This window comes from Rattus norvegicus, chromosome 15 (assembly GCF_036323735.1).
Source record: "Rattus norvegicus strain BN/NHsdMcwi chromosome 15, GRCr8, whole genome shotgun sequence".
Classification (NCBI taxonomy): Eukaryota; Metazoa; Chordata; class Mammalia; order Rodentia; family Muridae; genus Rattus; species Rattus norvegicus.
Window position 1 is genome coordinate 19,690,245 of NC_086033.1, and position 21,131 is coordinate 19,711,375.

Sequence of the window (21,131 nt, forward strand, 5' to 3'; positions counted from 1 at the left end):
GTTTCTTGCAGGGGAAAAGGTCCTACCTGTGGTTCCAAGGCTCAAGTTTGCTCCTGGGGTACTGCCTAAGTCCTCTCCGCGGCGGCAGCAACTGGGAAGATCTGCGCCGCTCTTTCCGGGAGCCTCCGTGCACCAGGGTTCCAGATGGCGTTTGGTGTTTTCCTCTGGCGTCTGGATGTGCACAGAGTGCAGTCTCTTCTGGTTTCCCAGGCGTGTCCGCCTCTCTGAAGGTTTAGCTCTCCCTCCCACGGGATTTGGGTGCAGAGAACTGTTTGTCCGGTCTGTTTCCTTCAGGTTCCGGCGGTGTCTCAGGCACAGGGATCCTGCCGCTCCTGGGCCCTCCCCTACGGGAACCCAGAGGCCTTATACAGTTGCCTCTTGGGCCAGGGATGTGGGCAGGGGTGGGCAGTGTTGGTGGTCTCCTCCGCTCTGCAGCCTCAGGAGTGCCCACCTGATCAGGCGGTGAGGTCTCTCTCCCACGGGGTTTGGGAGCAGAGAGCTGCTGCGGGCCGGGATCCGCGGGTGTGGGACTTCCGGTAAACACAGGAAGTGCCCGGTCCTAGAGGAATTTTGCCTCTGTGTGTCCTGAGTTCTCCAGGCAGGTTTCTTGCAGGGGAAAAGTTGGTCCTACCTGCGGTTCCAAGGCTCAAGTTTGCTCGTGGGGTACTGCCTAAGTCCTCTCCGCGGCGGCAGCAACCGGGAAGATCTGCGCCGCTCTTTCCGGGAGCCTCCGTGCACCAGGGTTCCAGATGGCGTTTGGTGTTTTCCTCTGGCGTCTGGATGTGCACAGAGTGCAGTCTCTTCTGGTTTCCCAGGCGTGTCCGCCTCTCTGAAGGTTTAGCTCTCCCTCCCACGGGATTTGGGTGCAGAGAACTGTTTATCCGGTCTGTTTCCTTCAGGTTCCGGCGGTGTCTCCTGTTCATTGCTTCTTATCATCTTATGATAGGCAGCATATCTGAGAAAAGGGGTTGGTTGGGGGGTCCAGTATGTGAATGGATGAGTCCAGCAGTGCCTGCCTATGCTCCCAGGTGGGAGCAGACACCAAGAATTAGGCAAGGCACAGGACCTATACAGGGTCCTGGGAGGCGGGAGGGGAGCTTCCTAGGGTGGAGATTTTTCAGAGTGAAGAATGGTGGAATTTGAAGCCCTGAGTTTGGGGGAGCTCATGGATTAGAAAGTTTCCTGTTCAGGGATTGGTGAGTTTTAGTGGTCAAAGGTTAGTGCGTTTCTCTTCGAAGTTCAGGAATTGGCGGGTTTTCCATTTCAGGGATTGGTGGTTTTTGTTCAAATGTTTCACCTAATATTAGCATAATATGAGGAGGGTACTGTTGAGGGGCTGAAGACGTTTATGACATTTAGGGAGGTCCAAGGGAGAGGCACGGATGCTGGAGTTTCTCAGATAGGGAGGGGCCTGGCTATTTTCCTGCCTTGAGGGTTTACAAAATTGGTACAAAGTATATAAAGTTTACAAAGGGAGACCACTGCAGGGAAAGCCTTTTTGCCACCTGAGTAGAAAGACTAACTCCTGGGCAGTGTTTGAAAAATGAGGTTTAGGATGTAAGGATGCATGGAGTCCTACAGTGCATCCCTCTGCTAACATTGTGCTGCTGACTAAAGCAGGTGCATTGCTGTGTTTCAGGACAGATTCTCCCTCACAGTTGTGCAGAGTGCTGCATTTCAGGAAAATCTCTGCAGTGTATTCACCAGGCTTCTTCTGACTGACCTTGGGCCCCTTTTCATATCACAGAAACTGTAATGTGTTGAAAAGTTCCTGGGTAACGACCATGAGTCACTGTCTTCCTCTGTTGTTACCAAGGCCTTCAGTGCAGGAGCCAGGGTAGGTTTAGTGGGGGTGATGTGATGTTTCCACTTGAAGCTTGCTAGAGGCTTTGTTTGGAGGCCTCTCTCTCTTGGGAACATGTTCCTTTTTGTAAAAAAGGAAAAGTTGCTTTTGTTTTATAACTCTTTATCTCTATAAACTTACTTAGCTGCATTGTGTATTCTTTATGAGTTCTTTTATCTGTCTCCTAACAGCTTCTCTGGCTCAGTTCAGCTTCTCCTTGATAAGCTGTCACCAACTGTCCTCTCAGTCTGCCAGCCCAATTCACTTTCCAATGCAGGGTCATTTAAAGGGCCAGGCACATGAAATATTTCACACTGCATTTACTCCCTTTTGTTGTAGCTCAGTGCTCAGTTTTGTAGCTGCTTCTCAATTGTTTCCAATGTCTTTCCCAGGGTTCTCTGGTGTCGGATGTGATCTTTCTGTTGATCGATCAGGAACAAGTCCACAACATAAGACCCTCACAGGGATGATCTCCTTCCTGTAATTTGGATCCTTCTTCATGAACTTTTCTTATTTTCTGGGACATCTTATCTGCTAACATCTTGTGCTTTGGAGTTCCTTTTCCAAGTCCCTGTCCCCAGTTTTGCTTCAGTCTCTATTTGGACTTTCAGGATGCTGTATTCAGCATCGTCTCTCTGATTGCCCTGCTCCTTAGCCTGTTGTTGGTCTGCACTGAGCATGGCTGTCTTTTGTATGAGACCAAAGTCATCCTCACAGGCCTGCCTGTGATTAGGTGCTGAACTTTTCTTGTCGAGGCTCTGCTGACTGGCAGGGAAATGCTGTGATTGGAGATGATCTCTTTTCTACTCTTTTTTTTTAATTGGAAAAAATTATATTTTGGAAGAACTCACTACATAAGATGACAAAATTCCAAAATCATTACATGAAAATATACATCACAATTTCTTTTTACAATAGGTGAGGAAAATCTGCTGTAAGAAGGAACAGGTACGGGCTAAGGAGAAGGGTAATAGGACGAATAGCATTTTTAATAGCAGTCCCAGAAGTAGAAAGCCTGTAGCTGTGCATGCTGTATTCATCCAACCTTAGCATTAGACAACTTATGGCAAAAATAAAACCAAATCTGGATTTTTGTATTGTTTGGAATAAATTTCACTAAGATGAACTTAGAACAGACTTTACATTTTCTTTCTTTTAAAGTTCTCAGGAGATAATGACTAGGATCAAGAGCTCTCAACAGCCAGAAAATGTTATTGCCACATCCAATCCAAGAGAAGGGTGAATCAGAGTACAAAAAGGACAAAGCACCCAGGGATGACCCCACCTCTGAAGTCATCGTGAAAATCAAGTAATTTACTAGTACTTCAGTATTTAAACTAAATGATTTGAGAACTTTCTGGCAGATAGAAGAGATAGAAGGAAAGGGAAGTGTGCCAAAATAAAGAAAATATTAAAGATTGGTAAATGGAAAGAGTGTCATGAAAGATTGCATGGTGTAGAGGAAATTATATGGAGACTTTTAATCCTTATTGGTTTTCACCTGACATGCTTTAAGGTATCTTTTTGAACTGATAAAAACGATGAATGGGAAAAGGAAACCGGCTAAAATCTTTTAGAATTTACAAGATTCTTATTCTATTACAAGACAGTGTTATTTGGTACAAGGTGTGTTTGTGGATGTTCGTGAACAGCGTATATATTATCTGGATCATGCTGTGCTATGCACAGGTCTTTATGGTTCTTCTTGAAGGTTAAAACAGCTCATTAGACCTCAAAATGCGTAATCATCTGTACGTTGGCACGTGTTAGGCTCTTGTCAGCATTGATGACTGGCACGTTTTATTGCAGCCCAGTTCCAGCCAGAGTTTGCCAACTTGTTACAGCAGACGTCCAGCGATGGGTGGGGAGAGGGCAGGACAAGCAGGGCCATGTTTCTCAGTTGGAGACCCTGAAGTCAGTGAAGTCACCAGCTATCGAATAAACATCACTCAAAAGCAGTGTCTTGGCTTTTTCTTACACAGCGGGCGACTTGCCTTGGAAATTCTCCATTTCTGTCTTCCCTCCATTCGTTCGCAGCATCTACATGTGCAGGTGAGTCTCCATTAGGATCTGCCAGCATAGAAATGACACGAATCATGATGGCTTCTACAGGATGGATAGGCAGCCAGTGTTCCTCTGGCTTCTCATAATCATATTTATCCTCCCCAGGCTCGAGAAGAATAGAAATGCAAACATCACCATTTTTATCAACATCTGGGTGCCAAACCTCTGTAATGAATTTCATTTTAGGAGGCCAGAGGAGATAGTCTTTTGGGAAAGTGAGATGAGCCTTAAAAACACCACCTTCATAAAGTGTATCTGGAGGACAAATAACAAGGACTTCCCAACCATAGAGATCATTGTCGTCTATTAAATCTGCTGAGAAGCCTTCCTCTGGATTTTTGTTGAGTTCTGCCAGCTGTCTTCTCAGTAGCGGTGCCAACTGCAGCTCTGTCTCCCTCCCCACCAAGAGCCAGGGCTGCAGCCAGGACTTTGATGGGAGGGGGACGAGCTCTGACGGTGAGTGGAGCTAGGTGTGTTGAGGAACCCGGGCCCTGAGACTGAAGCCTAGGGAGGCCAGTCTTGGGACACCTGAGAAGCACCTTGCTGCTTATGAAAGTCTGCTCTGTTTGGCTTTCCTCTCAGTGCCTCAAGCCCCGAAGGGGAGGGTACCCGGGCTGCTGGGCGCACACTGGTACCTCCCTTACCTGCTTCCCTCCTCAGCTGCCCATAGGCCCCACACTGCCTCACTGCACACAGGGCTGCTCCGGAGGATCTCTTTTCTACTCTTTTTTTTTTTTGCCAGTGTTTAAGGTTTTCAGATGATTTGAGTTTTCTTAGTTGTAATTGTATCCATAGCTTCTCATTTCCTGTGGGGATACGAACAATTCCATGTCCCCACGACAATACATTGCCACCTTCCATTCTGATGATAACACGACCTTATAGTGTATAGACTGATTTAATTCCAAAGTTTTTCCCATAACCCAGTATCTTTCAGCCTCTAACGTTCAGAAAACTTAAAGTTAACAGAGCATTAATTAGTCCATCCCTGGGAATTTTTCTTCTTCCTTTTTGCTTTATAAGCGTTTTTTAAGGGGCAATTAGATCTTTCTACAACTACTTGTCCTGTAGTCTTGTGTAGAATACTTGTATTGTGGTTTATATTAAAATATGCAAAGAATTCCTACATCTTATTAGAGACATATGAGATATCATTGTCACTCTTAATTTGTACAGGTGATCCCCATACTAGTCATTACTTCCAATAATTGTGTAATTATAAAATCAGCCTTTTCAGAGCTCAAAGCAGTTGCTCATCGAAACCCTGAGCATATATCAACGGTATGTGTGCAAACTTCACTTTTTCAAATTCTGCAAAGTGAAACAGATTCACTTCACTTCTTTTGGTACCCTGAGGCTTACTTACAACTTGTAATGAAGTTTGGTTCTAGAAAAAACAAGATGGACATTTTCTTATAATTTACTTGTCTTGTTGCTAAGTGACAGAAAAAAGTTTTGAGTGTTACCATTAATATGGTATTTTTCGTGATGTTTTGAGTCTTCTAACACTTGTTTTAATAATGGTCAATTTGCTCATTTCCTTGTGCTACTTCACCTGGCAAGCTTGTAGGAGACCAAATATGGGTCATACTTAATAATTTGTTTCTAATAATTGCAGTTGTATAAAAATGTTAATTCTTAGTTGCCAGTAGTTTCTGTCTGCAAAATAATTCTTTCTTCATATGGAGAGTAATTATTTTAAGAGGTTCAGAAAAATCAAATAGAACCGTAAGAACTTCATACAATTCTCTCTCTCTCTCTCTCTCTCTCTCTCTCTCTCTCTCTCTCTCTCTCTCTCACTGAATTACATGGGCTTTGGATTACTTTGCTAATTTATTTGTATCAGTAAAAAATGTAGGCACTTTAGGAATTGGCATTCCTATTACAATACATAAGAGAATGCAATTAGTTATTTTTATAAATAAAAGGAATTTGCTTTTAGGATATTAGATGGTTACTTTCTCCCAAAAACATTCCATGAGTTCTTTGCCAGTCTTCATTGATTACCCATAACGAAGTAATCTCAGCATTAGTATAAAGCGCTATGATTCGTGCTGGGTCTATGCATGATAATTGATGTAGATTTATTTTATAATTTAGTCAGAAACATTTTCTTTAGTTTTTTACTTTGTATGCTGTGAAAATCCAATCTAAAACACTATCTTTCCTTTGCATAATGAGCCCAGTAGGAGAATTAGTCAAAGGCAACATGGAGTCCTGTTTGGGATATATGTGACCCACATGTGCATCTCGAAGTCTCTATTAAGTTTAACTCTATTAAAGCCCCACCTCATATAGTTTCCCAAAGGCAAGAAATTGCCTTGGATATATCTAGGACCTACGCTCATTGGTCCAATGGCAGCCCTTGCTACATCATCTGCACCTCCTGGAAGTCTGGACTTTCTGAATGATGTTTTGGAAGACAATTGCCCTAGAGATGCTTTGGTCACAATTTTAATTCAAATGTCTCTATTTCCCTAAATTAAAGAACAAGACCTTTTGATATGGGAGACCTCTAGTTATAGCTTGACCTGTTATACTAGCTGTGTATAAGTCAGAACCAATATCATTCATGTTCTTTTCCATTCATCTATGGGCTTAGCCTGTTCCTTCAGTGGTCTTATGGCCTTTACACTCCACATTTTCAGTGTTGAAGTCTAGGGTGTCTCTCAACATTTGTCTTGTATCGGGGTATGGTATAGTCTTATTTACTGCTGAGATTAATCTTTGTAAAAAAAAATAATCAATGATGGCTGCCCCAGAGCCTTGGATAATTTCTGTAAATGATGTTTTATTTCATTTCTGGCTCGTCAGTTTTGTCCCATGCTCTTAAAGAAACATTGTTCTATGATTGCATCTTCAATTGAACCTGTTCTTGCATATCAGCATAATAACTTGGTCCCTCACCAAATTTATTTCTCTTGCTCTATTGTGCTGTTCCAAATTCCTGACTTCTCTTCACTATGACAACCATCTCCATTTTTTTTTCCGGGGCTGGGGACCGAACCCAGGACCTTGCGCTTCCTAGGCAAGCGCTCTACCACTGAGCCAAATCCCCAACCCCAACCATCTCCATTTAAGGACCAGCCTCTAGCACAACTGTGACCAATGCCCTCCACTCTTAGGGAATACATCTAGTCTGAGTATTCCAATGTAGCGTTTGTTTCACTTATGGTGGGTACATCTAATAAAATATCACTGCCTCCTTAAACTGCTTTAGGTCCCCCATTTCTATAGAATGCAACCTCTCTCATCATGACCTTGTGGATTATCCTCATTAGCAGGCATAGGCTATGTAAGGAATGGGGATGCTGTTGGTGATTTTGACCAAGGACTACTCTGGGTTTATCCTTATTTCTGGAAGAAAAAATGTGTCTTATTTGACAATTCTTTTTCATTTCTTTGATATGACTGCCCTTTGATACATTTCTTCCCTCTTTTTCTAGGTGAGGAAAACTCCCTCCTGAATCAGTCACTGGAAATGAATGTATTTGTCCTCCCTTTTCTTGAAGGTCTCTTATTTATTACCAAGTTTCTCTATTTCCATCAGTATTGTTTCCAGTTGGTTAGCCAGTGTTTTAACATTCTTTTAAACCAATTAGGTCAAAACAAGGAAAAATAGGGCGTGGTGGGGGATGGCTAAACACCATGGGGGGTGTATTCCAACAACAGCTTCTGCAAATACACTGTCAGCTTTTTCAATCAAAATACCCATCCCTTCTTTTCTGTTCCTTGATCCTACTTGAAATAAAGCTTCCCATTCTGCCTAGTCACAAAGGTGGCCAAATGTCTTTTAATGTATGGTGGGTTTTGTTTCTGTTTTGTTTTTCTTCCTTCAAACAGACTCCACATTGGCTGCCCAATTTTCCCGTGGTTTAAATTTTTCCCTTTTTGTTTAATAATTCTTTGCTCTATAAACTTATATAAGTACTTCATTTGTGGGTTTTTCATGGGTTGTCCTTTTGTCTGTCTCCTAACACTATCTTCTCTGCCTCTGCCCAGCTTCTCCTGAATAAACTGTGACCAACTCTCTTCTCACTGCTAACCCACTTCATCTTTAACTGTTCCTTAGTCTCACCCTTTAAAATATCTACTCTTTTCTAGCCCTGCTTAATGTCTTCTTTCTTCTTTGCTGACACACTCTTCTGTCTCCTGAACACTACTTCTCCTCCTACTCCATCCCACTCCCTTCTCACTACCCCCTCCCTCTCAGCCTCTGTTGCCTTTCTACTCAATCCTGTACCCAGAAGCCCAAGAGCCAACTGTCACTGAAGAGCATAGGGTCATTTAAAGGGCCAGGCACATAAAATATTTCTTACTGCAGGAATTTGTTCGTATGTGGCCCCCCTAGCTGTGCAGAGGCTGTAACTTACCTGTAGATCAGTGAGACTCTGCATGGGAAATGTTCATGGATGAAGAAATAAGTACAGGGCAAGGGAGCAGATCCTGGTTGAGTCTAAGAGCCTTGTGCATGGTATAGGTCCCCGCACCTCCTCATCCATTCATCAGGAAAGGTATTGTAACACAGCAATATTTCCCATCTCTCTCTCTCTCTCTCTCTCTCTCTCTCTCTCTCTCTCTCTCTCTCTCTCCTTTGTGTGTGTGTGTGTGTGTGTGTGTGTGTGTGTGTGCGTGTCCCTAGATGTGGGTGAACATGTTTGTGCCCATGTTGTACACATGTGTAAGTACATGCTTGTGTAGGTGTTTATGTTCTGGGTGCTCTTATATACAAGTATTTGTGCATATGTGAGTTTCTGTGTGAGTGTGTGTATGTGCAGGCATACACTCACTTGTTTTTCTACAGATATGTATGTTCAATTGCTCTTGAAACATGTTAAAGGTGATAAAGTTCAATGTTAATGAGAAAACTCTGTCACTTCTCTTGGCATCCAATGAATCATCAAACACAGCAGCCCAACATTTTACATGACCACCTAGCTCCCTATCACAAAAAGAATTAAACCTGCTGTAAAAACAGATTTTCAAATATTTGTAGAGGCAAGCTATATATCTGCATTGAAATCCATTAGAGAAAAACCAAAGGATTAGGGTACATGGAGGAGAGAAGGAGACTGCTGTGGCAAATCCATGTTCCTGAAAGTCAGGAAACACTGCCTAAGTGTTTATGCGCCTTTTCTGCCCTTGGTGAATGGTGACTGTTCACTGGAAGCTCAGGGGAGTACTTGTTCCTTCTCAGCATCCTGGACGGTTTCCCTCAGTGCCTCCTGCCGTTTTCTTTCCAGCTTTGCCTAATCTTGACGCTGTTAGCATTGGCATTGGAGTTGGCCATGGATTTTATTATTTGAGGGATGGAGTTCCTTCTGCATCCAGGAAAATTCCCACAGCTGTGCGGAGGTGCAAAACCAGGACCGTCTCCAAAGCCCCTTTAGGCTCATCATTGTTTAAAGCACTCACTCTATGTCCTATCATTAGAGCTCTGTAACTGCTGCATTTGAAAATCATTCCCTTTGAGTTAAAATCAGCCACAAGGAGGTTTGCAAGAAATGTGAACCTTCAGACTTTGGTGTGATGTAAAATGGGGAATCCACATGAAGAGGCCATGAACAACTCTTCAGATATATGAACTGCAATCCCTGTTGATCCAGGGATTTCAGAACAAGAAGTAGGTGTCCCAGAGAAACTAGGACGCATGAGGGTGGTAGTGGTCCTCCTTAGAGCAGCCATGGAGGAGAAACTATACAGACATCCATGAGTCAAGAAGGGAAAGTACAATATAGTGTAGTCCTTCCAAGCATTATGACTCAGTGTGAGATAATACTTGCAAGCACTTGGCCTTCAACCAGTCATCCTTACCTTACTCAGAATATCCCTGACACAGCCATGCTGCAGGGAGGAAAGTTTTATTTTGGCTCCTTGTTATAGAGATTTTTCTCTTTGCCTGGGCTTATAGCTTTAGACCTGAAGTTAGGCAGAATGTGGTAAAGGGGGCTCCTTTTGGAGGAAGCTGCTCCCCATGGAGCAACTGGGAAACGGTGATCAATATAAGATGCTGGTCCACCACCATCCAGTAGTCCTGTGCTGGCAACCAAGCCTACATTTCATAGTCTTGGGAACTTGCTAAGGATGCATAGCTAGCTGGCTAAGGCCCCATGGGCAAATCTTTATGGCTCATTAGGTATACAGGGAAAGCATTTACTGACCGAGCTATCTGTAGCCCCTGCCCACTATGTTCTTAGCCCATCCAAAAGCTATTTGAGGGATGTGATGTTTGTTTGCTTTTTTCTAGTCCCTCATAGTGTGTAGTTCACAATTCAGTTTCTAACATTTTTTATGTTATGAAAAAAATCTAGGCCTACATGTTCTCTGACACTATTTCCTTGGGATACAGGGAGTGACCTCAACTGGAAATTGTTGCTAGATTGTCCAGCAGAACAGAGCTGATTCAGACTCTGCAGTCGACATGGCAGCCCATCACCAGGTCCGTCCCCTCTTTCTCCAGGTCTAAAATCCTCTAGCATGAGGATGTAGCGCAGCCCAGGATGAGAGCTCCCTCAGACAGAGCTGCTGCAGCAGGAGCACTGAGTGTGCACAGCCAGTAAGCCACCATTGCATCTAATCCCAGCAACCATGCAATCGTGAGTGGGTTTTCTTCCTTTACTTTGGTTTGCCATGTGCAAATAGGCCCTGATTTTGTCTAACCTGTGGCCCAGCAAGAGTGCTTCTAGGTCTGATTGCCTTTTCCTCATGGATAGCACCCAAGAGAAAACTGGGGACAAACAAAAGCCACAGAGAACTTGAAAACAACATTATACTCTCTAGGATCAAGGCCTCCTTAGCAAAAGAAGTCTCCTGTAGCTGTGAACTCGCCAGTGAGGCAAATCCTAAATTAACTCCAGGGGATACAGCACTAATCCGAAGCATGAGTCTGTTGGCTAACTATTGCAAGGGAAAGAAAGCATCAGAAATCAGCTTGATATATATATATCCAAAGACAAGAGTTGCTCTGAACCTTGGCACCCACCAGCAAGTTGTCCCAATAAGGGGTACAACAACAAGACGTTGGCAAGCAGAGTTCCTCTATTAGGGGCTTTAGCCAGCTGACTGAATCCTCACTCCTCCGTATGCACTGGGATGGAGGTTTCTATTGATGTCACACTGTTAGTTAGACAGACTATACCGAAAAGCATCACATTCTTTCCACAGCACAGTATTGAAGCCACTCCACATCACACCCATGGGATGCTGACGTTAATGCTCTACAGAGATGACAGCAATCCCTCACTCCTCTTGTTAGTAATTTGTTCTTCCATAAGGAAAATCGGTGTGTATTGTTACATTTCACAGTCTGGATTACACCTTCCTGAGGAAGGTTTATAGAGGACATGCAGGTTTCATTTGACATTTTTGGATAGGCAGATTTTCCCCAATAGAGTTTTCGAGTATCAAATAAGCACACAGAGGCATGTATTGGCTGAAGGAAAAGCACAGTGGCCAGCACAGCACACGGTCAGCCTGCTGTAAAGGTTATTCTTCTTCACAGGGCAAAGGCTGTGTATTGTACCAGCAGCTGGTGATAATCTATGAAGAAGCATTGCTTAGGGCTACAATGAATTTTCTAAGAACTCCCACACAATGATATGCCCATGGTCAGTTGGGACTAGGAATTACTTGGCATCTGGATATTGTTAAATCAGCTAAAAAGCATGTATATACAAGATGCAATTCCAAGATAATCCAGAGGCATTCTGGGGACCTACGTCCAACACAAAGAAGGTGATTCCCAGATTCATAGATTGCGATCAGATCCAGATGACTATAAATAAAGCAATATGGGAATCACTTGTTCATCAGGTGACAGTGTAACAACTAGAGAGTCACAGCACACAGGAAGTTCATGGGCATGTCCTGAGCTTGCCATCCAATGGTCTGCCTGTACATAATGACATTTACACAGAACCCTCAGATGACCAAAATATCAAGATCAAAGATGTTATTGATTTTTCAGATCAATCAACACTTGCTGAGTTTTTTGAAAAACCAGATTGAGGACTCCACAAATTATTCATTTTACAGACCCGAATCCAAGTGGAGAGAATAATGGTGAGTATCACTTGGTTAATCTGTACCCCCAGAGGTATCAATGGTGTCATTTGGGGTTACTAGGTATGTTCTGCCTTGCCACATTGATATCTGATTATTTATACTAGTGAGATGTCATTGCTGTGATACAATGTATGAGAGAAATAAACTTTAAAAGGAAGGTTTGGTGCCAGGAGCCATCTAGGAGAAGCTGACACTAGCAGGTGATCTTCCTGAGATGTTTCCGCCAAGGACTGAAAAGTTATGATGGGTTCACTTCTTTAGGCAAGGCTGAGGAGATTACATCTGGGGAAAGATTCTTGCTGTTAATATGCTTTCCAGCCATTATTAAATATATATAACAATCACTAGGGATTAGCTCAACTTTTTGAGCAGATTTCTGCAGAACTACAAAGATGTACTATTTGTAGTCATGCTATCTAGACAAATAGATGACTTCTTAATACTTCATGATGATCCTATAAGAATTCCTAAAATTATATTAGTAATTACTAATCTCTTTTATAATAGGACTGCTATTAAGTTCTCTCAGATAATCAAAATTCTCTGATTTTAAAAACTGAGATTTCATAGGACAAGTATATGTGTGTGTGTGTGTGTATAGATAAGCATGCACGCGCGCGCGCGCACACACACACACACACACACACACACACACACACACACGACTCATTGAGTGAAGGGCTTGCAGTGCATGCATGAGGACTGGAATTTCATGCTAAAGAAGCCATGCAAAAAAGCCAGGTGGGCAGTGTGCCCTGACAATCCCAGCACAGGAGAGCCAGAGGCAGGAGGATACCAGTAGCTTGCTGGTCAGCCAATGTAGGCAAATCAGCAACCCCCAAGGTTTAGAAACAAACCCTGTTTCAAAATATATTGTGGAGAATGATGCACGGACACCCAAATCAAACTCTAGCCTCAACATGCACCCACAACTACACAAACACATGTCTTAATGCAGACCAAAAACTCCAAACAATTCTAGACCCCTTAACATTTTTTTAATATATACATGTATCTACATAGGTATATATGTATGTATTTCCACATATCAACAAAGAGGGTTGCGCAAAAGTTGCAAGGAGAAAAAGAGAGACATGTTTTGACAGAGCATGACCAAAGTCAGATGAAAGTAAAGAACCAGTCAGCGGAGGTTGGGGACCACCGAGGAGAGAATGGGGGACAAGAGACTCAAAGAAGGACATCAAGACAAGAGTCTGATCAAGGCGACAAATTTTATTTTTCCCCAAGGCTGAATTTATACCATAGCAGGGGTAGCAGAAGGAGGGGGGGAAGCGGGAAATACTTCCGAAAGCCAAGGACACTGTGGGTCCTTGGGGGTCAGGCAATCGGCTGACATCAACAGAATGCTTGTTTCTCAGAAAGGTCACAAGTTTGTCATATCATGAGGCAACCTGACCACCACATTTGTATTAGCCTTCTGCAGCTGGCTGGGGATTTTCTATTGTCCTGACCTCTTAATGAACCCAGTCATCATATTTTCATTTTAGCATTTTTCTTTTATCTTATTCACTCTAACTATAATATTAACATCAATAATGGAGGGTTTTAAGGGCATAGCTCCCAACAAGGCCCCAGGCTCCTGGTAAATCAGCCTTCCTGACCCATAGGGAAGCTGAGTTCCACAGAGGCCTGTATGGCATTGCCTGTTGAAAGTTTGCAGAGCTCGGTCAACTCTCTACAACCCTAGGAATGAGACAGTAGCTTGCAAAGCAAACTCTGCTACACACAGAGAGCTGTTAAAGACTGCAAAACCAAATTCATGAGCCCTGTTGGAGTTCAGACAGACACCAGTAAAGTTCCAAGAGTAATATCCAGAAGGAACTGGCCTCATGATAAACAACCAGATAAGCAAAGAAAACTTTGAGGCCTCAGGGGTGATCTGATTCTCTGTTGGTTCTGCTAAATCCTGTTTGAAACTTGAGATTTTACTTGAGAAGATCTCCATAAACTGCACTTAGGTCTCTAAGTGCCTGTGGCTGTTGAGTGGTTTTTGTTTGTCTCCCTCTCATTGGCACTGTTGTGTTCCGACTGGTTTTTCCATTTTTCATCTGTAATGATGCTTGGTCCTGTGTCCTTTTGTTCTCTCTCTTGTGTCTGCTCACAGGGTCTTATGTACCTAAGTTGTCTGCTGCAGTTTATGCCCAGAGCCTTCCAGGAGGAAACTTCTCTAGCAGATGGGGTTTTCTTGTTCCCCCAGGGTTAGTAAGGTTGACCCTTTCTTCCTTTCCTAAGAACCAAGTCTAGGCATGTTCCCAACAGCTGACATTAATCTTCTTCCAAGGATGAAAGACTTCCTGGACCAAGAGATCCCAGACATGGCTGCTAGTGGCTGCTTTGCTCAGGGCTCTCTGCTGAACTCCACGTCACCACTGGGATCACAGACACAGAGCCTAGCTACAGCTATTCACAGCTAAGTCAGAGGGTGATTGGAGGTAAAGCTTGGTTCTATACGCAGTCTCTCATCTCTAATTTGTGCCTTTGATGGCTGTCACTAGTCATCTCATGGCATACACACATACTCCTATTGTATAGAGATCCCAGAGGTCTCAGATACTTATGTCATAAACTGTCCCCAAAACTATTAGAATAAAAGATACACTCAGCACTTCCTCATTTGGGGAATCATAATATTTAGGAGATATAAAGCCAGCAGAAAAACTAAACATCTATTTCTTACAAAATAACCCACCATTCAAATCAGTATATACTTTTATATTTACCACCCACTAATTCAAAACCAAAGACCCATTCTTCTAATGGCTCAAACCCTTTGTGTGCTCCACAGCACAAATTTAATAATTCTTCATTAGGTTTTTAGTTTTTGTTTTTTATATTCTCTTAATTGAATTCTTACTGCTTATGAACTTTCAAAGTTGGTATGTACAGATAGAAGAGTTTCTGAGGAATGTACTAAAAATATGAGTATAGAACTAATGATTGCTTTGAAGAGCCTTTGTTGGCCTTTGACTCTACATCAGTAGGCTCCTTGTGGTAAAGCAACTGACTAGCCGAGTAGCTCTTCTTTCCTTGTAAAATAATATTTCTTCCTTTCTTTCTCTGATGATTTATTCATGTGTGCAAGCACATGTTACCTTCTGCATGTGAAGACAGAGGACAACTTGAATGGGCTGACTGCTAGGTTCCTTTCTCTGTTGTTCTCCACTTAATTTCCTGAGGCATCATCTGTTCCTGGACCTAGGAGCTTGCCCTTTTATGGTCTAGCTAGCCATCTTACCCTGAGGATCCTGTCTCTGCTTCCTGAATCTTCCATGGGATGAGAGGCGAGCTATCAAATTTATTCAAACACTGGTCCTCACACCTTAGAGCACATACATTGTGCAATGAACCATCTTCCCAGCTCTGATGGACTAGCTTCATTCTGTTCCCCAGATCTTGAAAGTATTGATTGCTTGGTATTATTTAAATCTTTAATTGATAGTCCTTTATACAGCCTGTAAAATTTAGAATACCAGTTCCTCTTTTGGTATAGTGTTTCTCCTCTTGAGAAACCTCTGAAGGGGTATATTTTTCTCATTTTGGCTCCACTCAAAAAGGACGCCATAGGTCATCAGTGCCAGGAGCCGACCAGGAAACTAGGCCATAAGCCATCTGCTCCAGCAACAGACCCAACATCCAGGAATAAGAGAATAAAATCCCCCACCCGAGGAGCATCCAGAAGATGGCCATGGGAATGGGAGAAAACTTACCTCAGGATTGGACATCTGTGCTGGGCAGCCTATGCTGTGGTTTCTCATTCTTGAGGCAGGAATGCAGTCCATATGGGGCGTCCTTCCACCACACCAATGGGGTTTTAGATTACCTCACACTGACATCGTAGCCAATACATTGTACTGACTCCAGGGCTTTGGCCTCTACCAATCATATTAGAGATTACCTAACCCTTCTGGGAAACTACCCCAGTTGCCTATGAAAGAAGCCTGAGCATCTTTTTCTGGGTTGCCATTTTGATGTGGTGACCCCTGCATGCTGGCCTTTCCTGCAGAATAAACTCTCTTCGTGCTTATATTTTATTTGAGGCTGGGGTCTGCCTTCAGCGAGTCCCAAACCCTAACACGTCACTGGGAAGATGAAGGAATGTGGGGCTCCAAACTTACTGAGATTTTAAGGAATACTAAAACATCAAGTTATCTTAACATGGAGCCCTCCTTGCTCAATGCGCCTCTCTACCACACCCAACCCCATTTCCTGTTGTAAACTCAGACTATGAACAGCTCTTGCTGGGTGTGAAGAAGCTTCTCATGTTTCCATTTCGTTCCTTCACACCCAAGATTCCCCTTCGGCCTCTGGAGATTCATAATTCCTGCATCCCTACATCTGCAATCCGATAGTGACCCTACACTGGGCTCTTACAAACCAACAGTGACTTTCAAATGACAAATTCCGGGAAATCATTTCAGTCCTCCTTTCTCCTGATCACTCTGCAAGCCCTGCACCATTTGTACTGTGGGCAATTCTGCTAGTTCTCCACCAATATCACTGACAGTACAGCTGATGGATGTCTAATTAAAGACTCAGCTTTATCAGTTTCCCTTGCAGAGGAAATGCAAGGTGACACGGTCACAGTATTACGCTAATCCCAAACATCCTAATATACTCTAAGTTAAATTTTAAATTCTCACCAGCATGACATAATAGTGCTATTTGTGTTTGCTTGGTTTACACATGATCCAAATGTGTATTCCAATGTAGGGAGTAAGCATCCTACACTGTCACTCTGAGGCCAAGGTTCTCTCCAGGTTCACTTGTTCCTAGGACCTCAGATGGCCTCTGTTCAGCCATGGCAGAGAAAAGCATCAGAGACTAGACAGCAGTAGGAAGGTTAGAACTCAGCAATTTGATAAAACCAGGAGAACAAGGAATGTATTTTATGTGAGTGCCAGAAATGAGGAAACTGGTCTGGTCAATGATAAGGCAGTCTCTGCCATAAGACTGCACCACCCAGCTACCCAGATCCGGCCCAGTTAGACCAGTAGGCATGGCAGGAGCAAGATCATGCACGCTGTTCCCCAACTGTGTGTATTCATAGGCACAAAATCTCAGCGTATCTGTCCCTTATGCTTCAGATCAGCATGTGTTCCTCACTCTTTGTCATAACAGACATATGAATCAACATTTCCATTTCCTTCCTATTGCTGTCTTGATGCATGAGTTAATTTACCCTGGGATATAATCTGAAGCAATTTCCCAATCCCCAGCACCCATGAGCTTCTACAGCTGTGAAAATGAAGCTTGAGAAGTAGACACTGAGATAAAAGATCAGGTTAGCTCATCTGTGCTTTTGTCATTTGTAATAATCTTTTCCAAATCGAAAAAAAAAAAGGTACAGAAGAGGATTTTAACACAAAGATCAGTGTCTTCCTGTCAGTTTAACTCACTCTGAGCCTAAGTGCCATCCCCTTTCTCTTACCGCCAGCACCCTCTTGTCTTCCCAAGCTTATGGACTTGGGTAGAGTATATACTGCTTGTTGTTATTGGACCATAATGTCGTGTTGTTTTTGTTTGTGTTCAAGATGATCACAGAAAGAAGTAATTTCTCCTCCCCTCCTTTCCACTCTAGTGATAACCATTCATTCTGAAAAGTGGGTGTTTAAAACATCTGATTGTTTATCCCAGAGTCTGTCCTGATGAAACATAAGCTTGTAATATTTTATGATTAATAAATTAGCATCAACTGATATCACAGATACAGAAACAGTGTTATTTACATCTTCTTCTAGTGCTCCCTTTAGGTATCTAAAATAATGTTGGGTCCAAGACTTGCTTCATTCAATTTGCATTTATTTAACATAGAGTCTGCCTAATAGTTGCATGGATCTTTGCTTCCTAGAATAAGAACCTCAAATTGGTTAAGACTCAGGAACCATTTCTTTTTGTCTAGGTATGGAAAGATAGTTGGAGGCATCATGTATTTTTCACTCATTCGGGAAATACTCATTAAGACTGTATCGTGCCAAGCTTGGAGGCAGAAAGGCAAAGCCCTTAAGAGACAATATACAATATATAATATACAATAAATTTATCATACAGTAAGAACTGTGAGCTTTTCACAGAGCCTGAGAGACAGTAACTTAGGTTTGGAACAAAACCAAAGAACTTCCAAGAAGTATTTGAAGACTGCTGAGTCTTCAAAAGGATGAATTAAGACTCTGAGACCAAGGTACAGACAGCTAAAACAAAGCCAATAATAGTGTAGCCATGATGCAGTAATTCCAGGGGTCCAGTGAAGGACTCTGGCCAGAAGGATCAAAATCCTGTCTCTTTGTCAGCCCAGCTTTCCCTCTCTAGATGTTAATCTCAAAATAAACATCCTACACATTTTATTCTAATTCCCAGCTAGGGCTCTGCTATGAAGGAAGCTTAACCAATCACACCTGCCAAGAACTGCTTTACAGCCAGGACCAAACTCCTGAAAAGGCTCAGAACCTGTGGAGCCCCACAGCCTGCAACCAGGATAACAGTGACGGGTTCTGCTGTTTATTTACTCTAGAGTCATCACACACAGGCAAGTTCAGATTTCAACCTGATCCCTAGGGTTTAAGCTACATCCAGTGTAAAATTAAAATTAGGTTTTATTGAAGCCCATTCCCCAGCACAACAGAGAAACCTCTCTTGACTCCCACAAGGACCTACAATGTTAGAAAGACTAGCCAAGATCTACAAAGATTTCAAAATCTCTAAGTAATTTTATTTCTCAATTTAAGGACAAAAAAAGCCTCTCTGTCTCTCTGTCTCTGTCTCTGTCTCTGTCTCTGTCTCTGTCTCTGTCTCTGTCTCTCTCTCTCTCTCTCTCTCTCTCCGTGTGTGTGTGTGTGTGTGTGTGTGTGTGTGTGTGTGCACATATATGTATTTAGAGGAGTGAAATACAGATGACAAGTCTATATGAATTTGCTAACAAATTTTGCCAAACTTGCCGAAATGATACTGGAGCAGACCAGAGGATGAGTAATTGATTGACCACAGGAATATAGAGGGTGGGATGTTTCTGAGTGATGAAGGGCTTCAGCTTCTGAGTTTATCATGGAAACTGCAGGTTCCCTACTGTTTCTCTCACTTCTCCATGTCCTCTCCAAAGTAGAGGCTTAGGAAATCCAAAGATCAGGAAGCATCCTACACCCATCATGTGTTTGTTATATGAGTACAAACAGCTCAACTTCTCTATGTCTCTTTTTCCTTATTTGTAAATAAATAATGTATCTCCTTTGGCATGGTTGATAAGAATAAAAGCATTGACTAATACAGTAGAGAGAGCATTATAGAGCATAGCATTAACATTTTAGGTGCAGAGCAATTTGGTGTGGTAGTTAAAAAAAACAAAACAAAAATTGGCTTGCTAGCATTAAATTTATGTGCTATCTCTACCCAGCTTTCCAGATATTTCTAATTAAAAATAATATTAAACTAAAAAATCTATTATTTTGTGCATCTGATGCTGGGGAGTACATGGTGTGGGTATGTGGAAGTCAGAGGACAAATATGGGAAGTCAGTTCTCTCCTTCCACTTTCTTGTGTTTTACAGCGTGAACCCATCTCTTCAGGCTTGCATATCAAGCACTTTTTTTTTTTTTTACAGTTCCTCATGAGAGAGGTTTATTGTCAGGACAGAAAAGGGCAAAGTGGATGACGGGGGTGAAGGGGGGAAAGAGAGAGAAGAGAGGGGCGAAGGTCAAAAGGGTCTGCCTTTTAATTAGGCTGAGATGGTGTCTAGGCACTTCTGATGACTGGCTTTCAGCTCTTGGCAAAGGCAGACCCTGAAGGTTCCTGCTCCTAGGTTCCTGTGCTCAGAGAGCACAAAGGGGACTAGGCAGGTCCCTCTTGGTCAGGAATGTGAGCAGAAGTAGTTGTCTCCTCTGACCTCTCAAGTTTCTCTGTACTTCTGAGGGTCCAGCTCTCTCCCTCATGGGCTTTGGGTGCAGGGAGCTGTGAGACCGGTCCAGTTCAGTTCAGGACGCAGGCAGAAATCAGCAGATTCCTCCCGCTGACTGCTCCTATATTCCTATATCCAGAAGCTACTAGGCAGGTTCCTCTTGGGCCAGGAATGTGAGCAGAAGTTGCAGTCTCCCCTGAGCTCTCAGGATTATCCATGCTTCTTTTTTTTTTTTTTTTTATTAACTTGAGTATTTCTTATATACATTTCGAGTGTTATTCCCTTTCCCGGTATCCGGGCAAACATCCCCCTCCCCCCTCCCCTTCCTTATGGGTGTTCCCCTCCCAACCCTCCCCCCATTGCCGCCCTCCCCCCACCAGTCTAGTTCACTGGGGGTTCAGTCTTAGCAGGACCCAGGGCTTCTCCTTCCACTGGTGCTCTTACTAGGATATTCATTGCTACCTATGAGGTCAGAGTCCAGGGTCAGTCCATGTATAGTCTTTAGGTAGTGGCTTAGTCCCTGGAAGCTCTGGTTGCTTAGCATTGTTGTACATATGGGGTCTCGAGCCCCTTCAAGCTCTTCCAGTTCTTTCTCTGATTCCTTCAACGGGGGTCCTATTCTCAGTTCAGTGGTATAGCAAGCACTTTTACCCACTGTGTCATCGTTGTGGAGTTTCTGAAGCATGCTGAAGACAAATGATCCTTCATCCCAAGGAAATCATGACCTAGAGACAACAGACATCATGAATAGCAAAGATGAGACTCTGTCCTCTCCGGTAACCCCACAAGACCTTCCAGAATTTGGCCTGGAAAGAGACAAAGAGAAGAAAAAAGTTACTTCATCTCCAGGAGATTACAGAGGTTAGTGATAAACACAGTTTAGTTCAGGGAAAAAAAAGAAAGAAAAACAAGACACTGGTTTTTGTAGATCCTGGTGCCCCGGGTAAGGGCCAAGGGTTGGCAACAGAGGCTGAGAGGTTTGAAGTAGCCAGTTGTTTCCTTACCTTCTTGATCTGTTCTTTTCTCTCCTGGCCAATGAGATGGCAAGAATCCCATTCACTTGGTTTCCAGAATCATAGAGAAATGACAGCAGAGAGGGTTGGTGAAGAAACTGTTTCAGGGATCGCATCTGCACAACCGTGCTAAATCAGCATTTCCCAAACTATAGCCCACAGGCCACCTCTGCCCTCTTTTCACTTCTAGATGCAACACGGAATTAAAAGAGGTTTGTACAAATGAATGTCTGTAGTCAGT

At 43.0% G+C, this 21,131-nt stretch overlaps 1 protein-coding gene and 1 pseudogene across 1 annotated transcript; one reads left to right on the forward strand and one right to left on the reverse strand.

The window, feature by feature from the left end:
• Nucleotides 1-3,757: 3,757 nt before the first annotated feature.
• On the reverse strand, nt 3,758-6,255 carry Ube2g1l1 (ubiquitin-conjugating enzyme E2G 1 like 1). Its single transcript, XM_039094064.2, has 2 exons — nt 6,250-6,255; nt 3,758-4,334 (listed from the first exon to the last, which is right to left on the reverse strand). The coding sequence occupies exons 1-2, from the start codon at nt 6,253-6,255 to the stop codon at nt 3,789-3,791; spliced, it is 552 nt and encodes a 183-aa protein (XP_038949992.1). The 3' UTR covers nt 3,758-3,788.
• A 14,305-nt stretch (nt 6,256-20,560) lies between these two features.
• Nucleotides 20,561-21,131, forward strand: part of LOC120096933 (uncharacterized) — a 98,297-nt pseudogene continuing 97,726 nt past the window's right edge.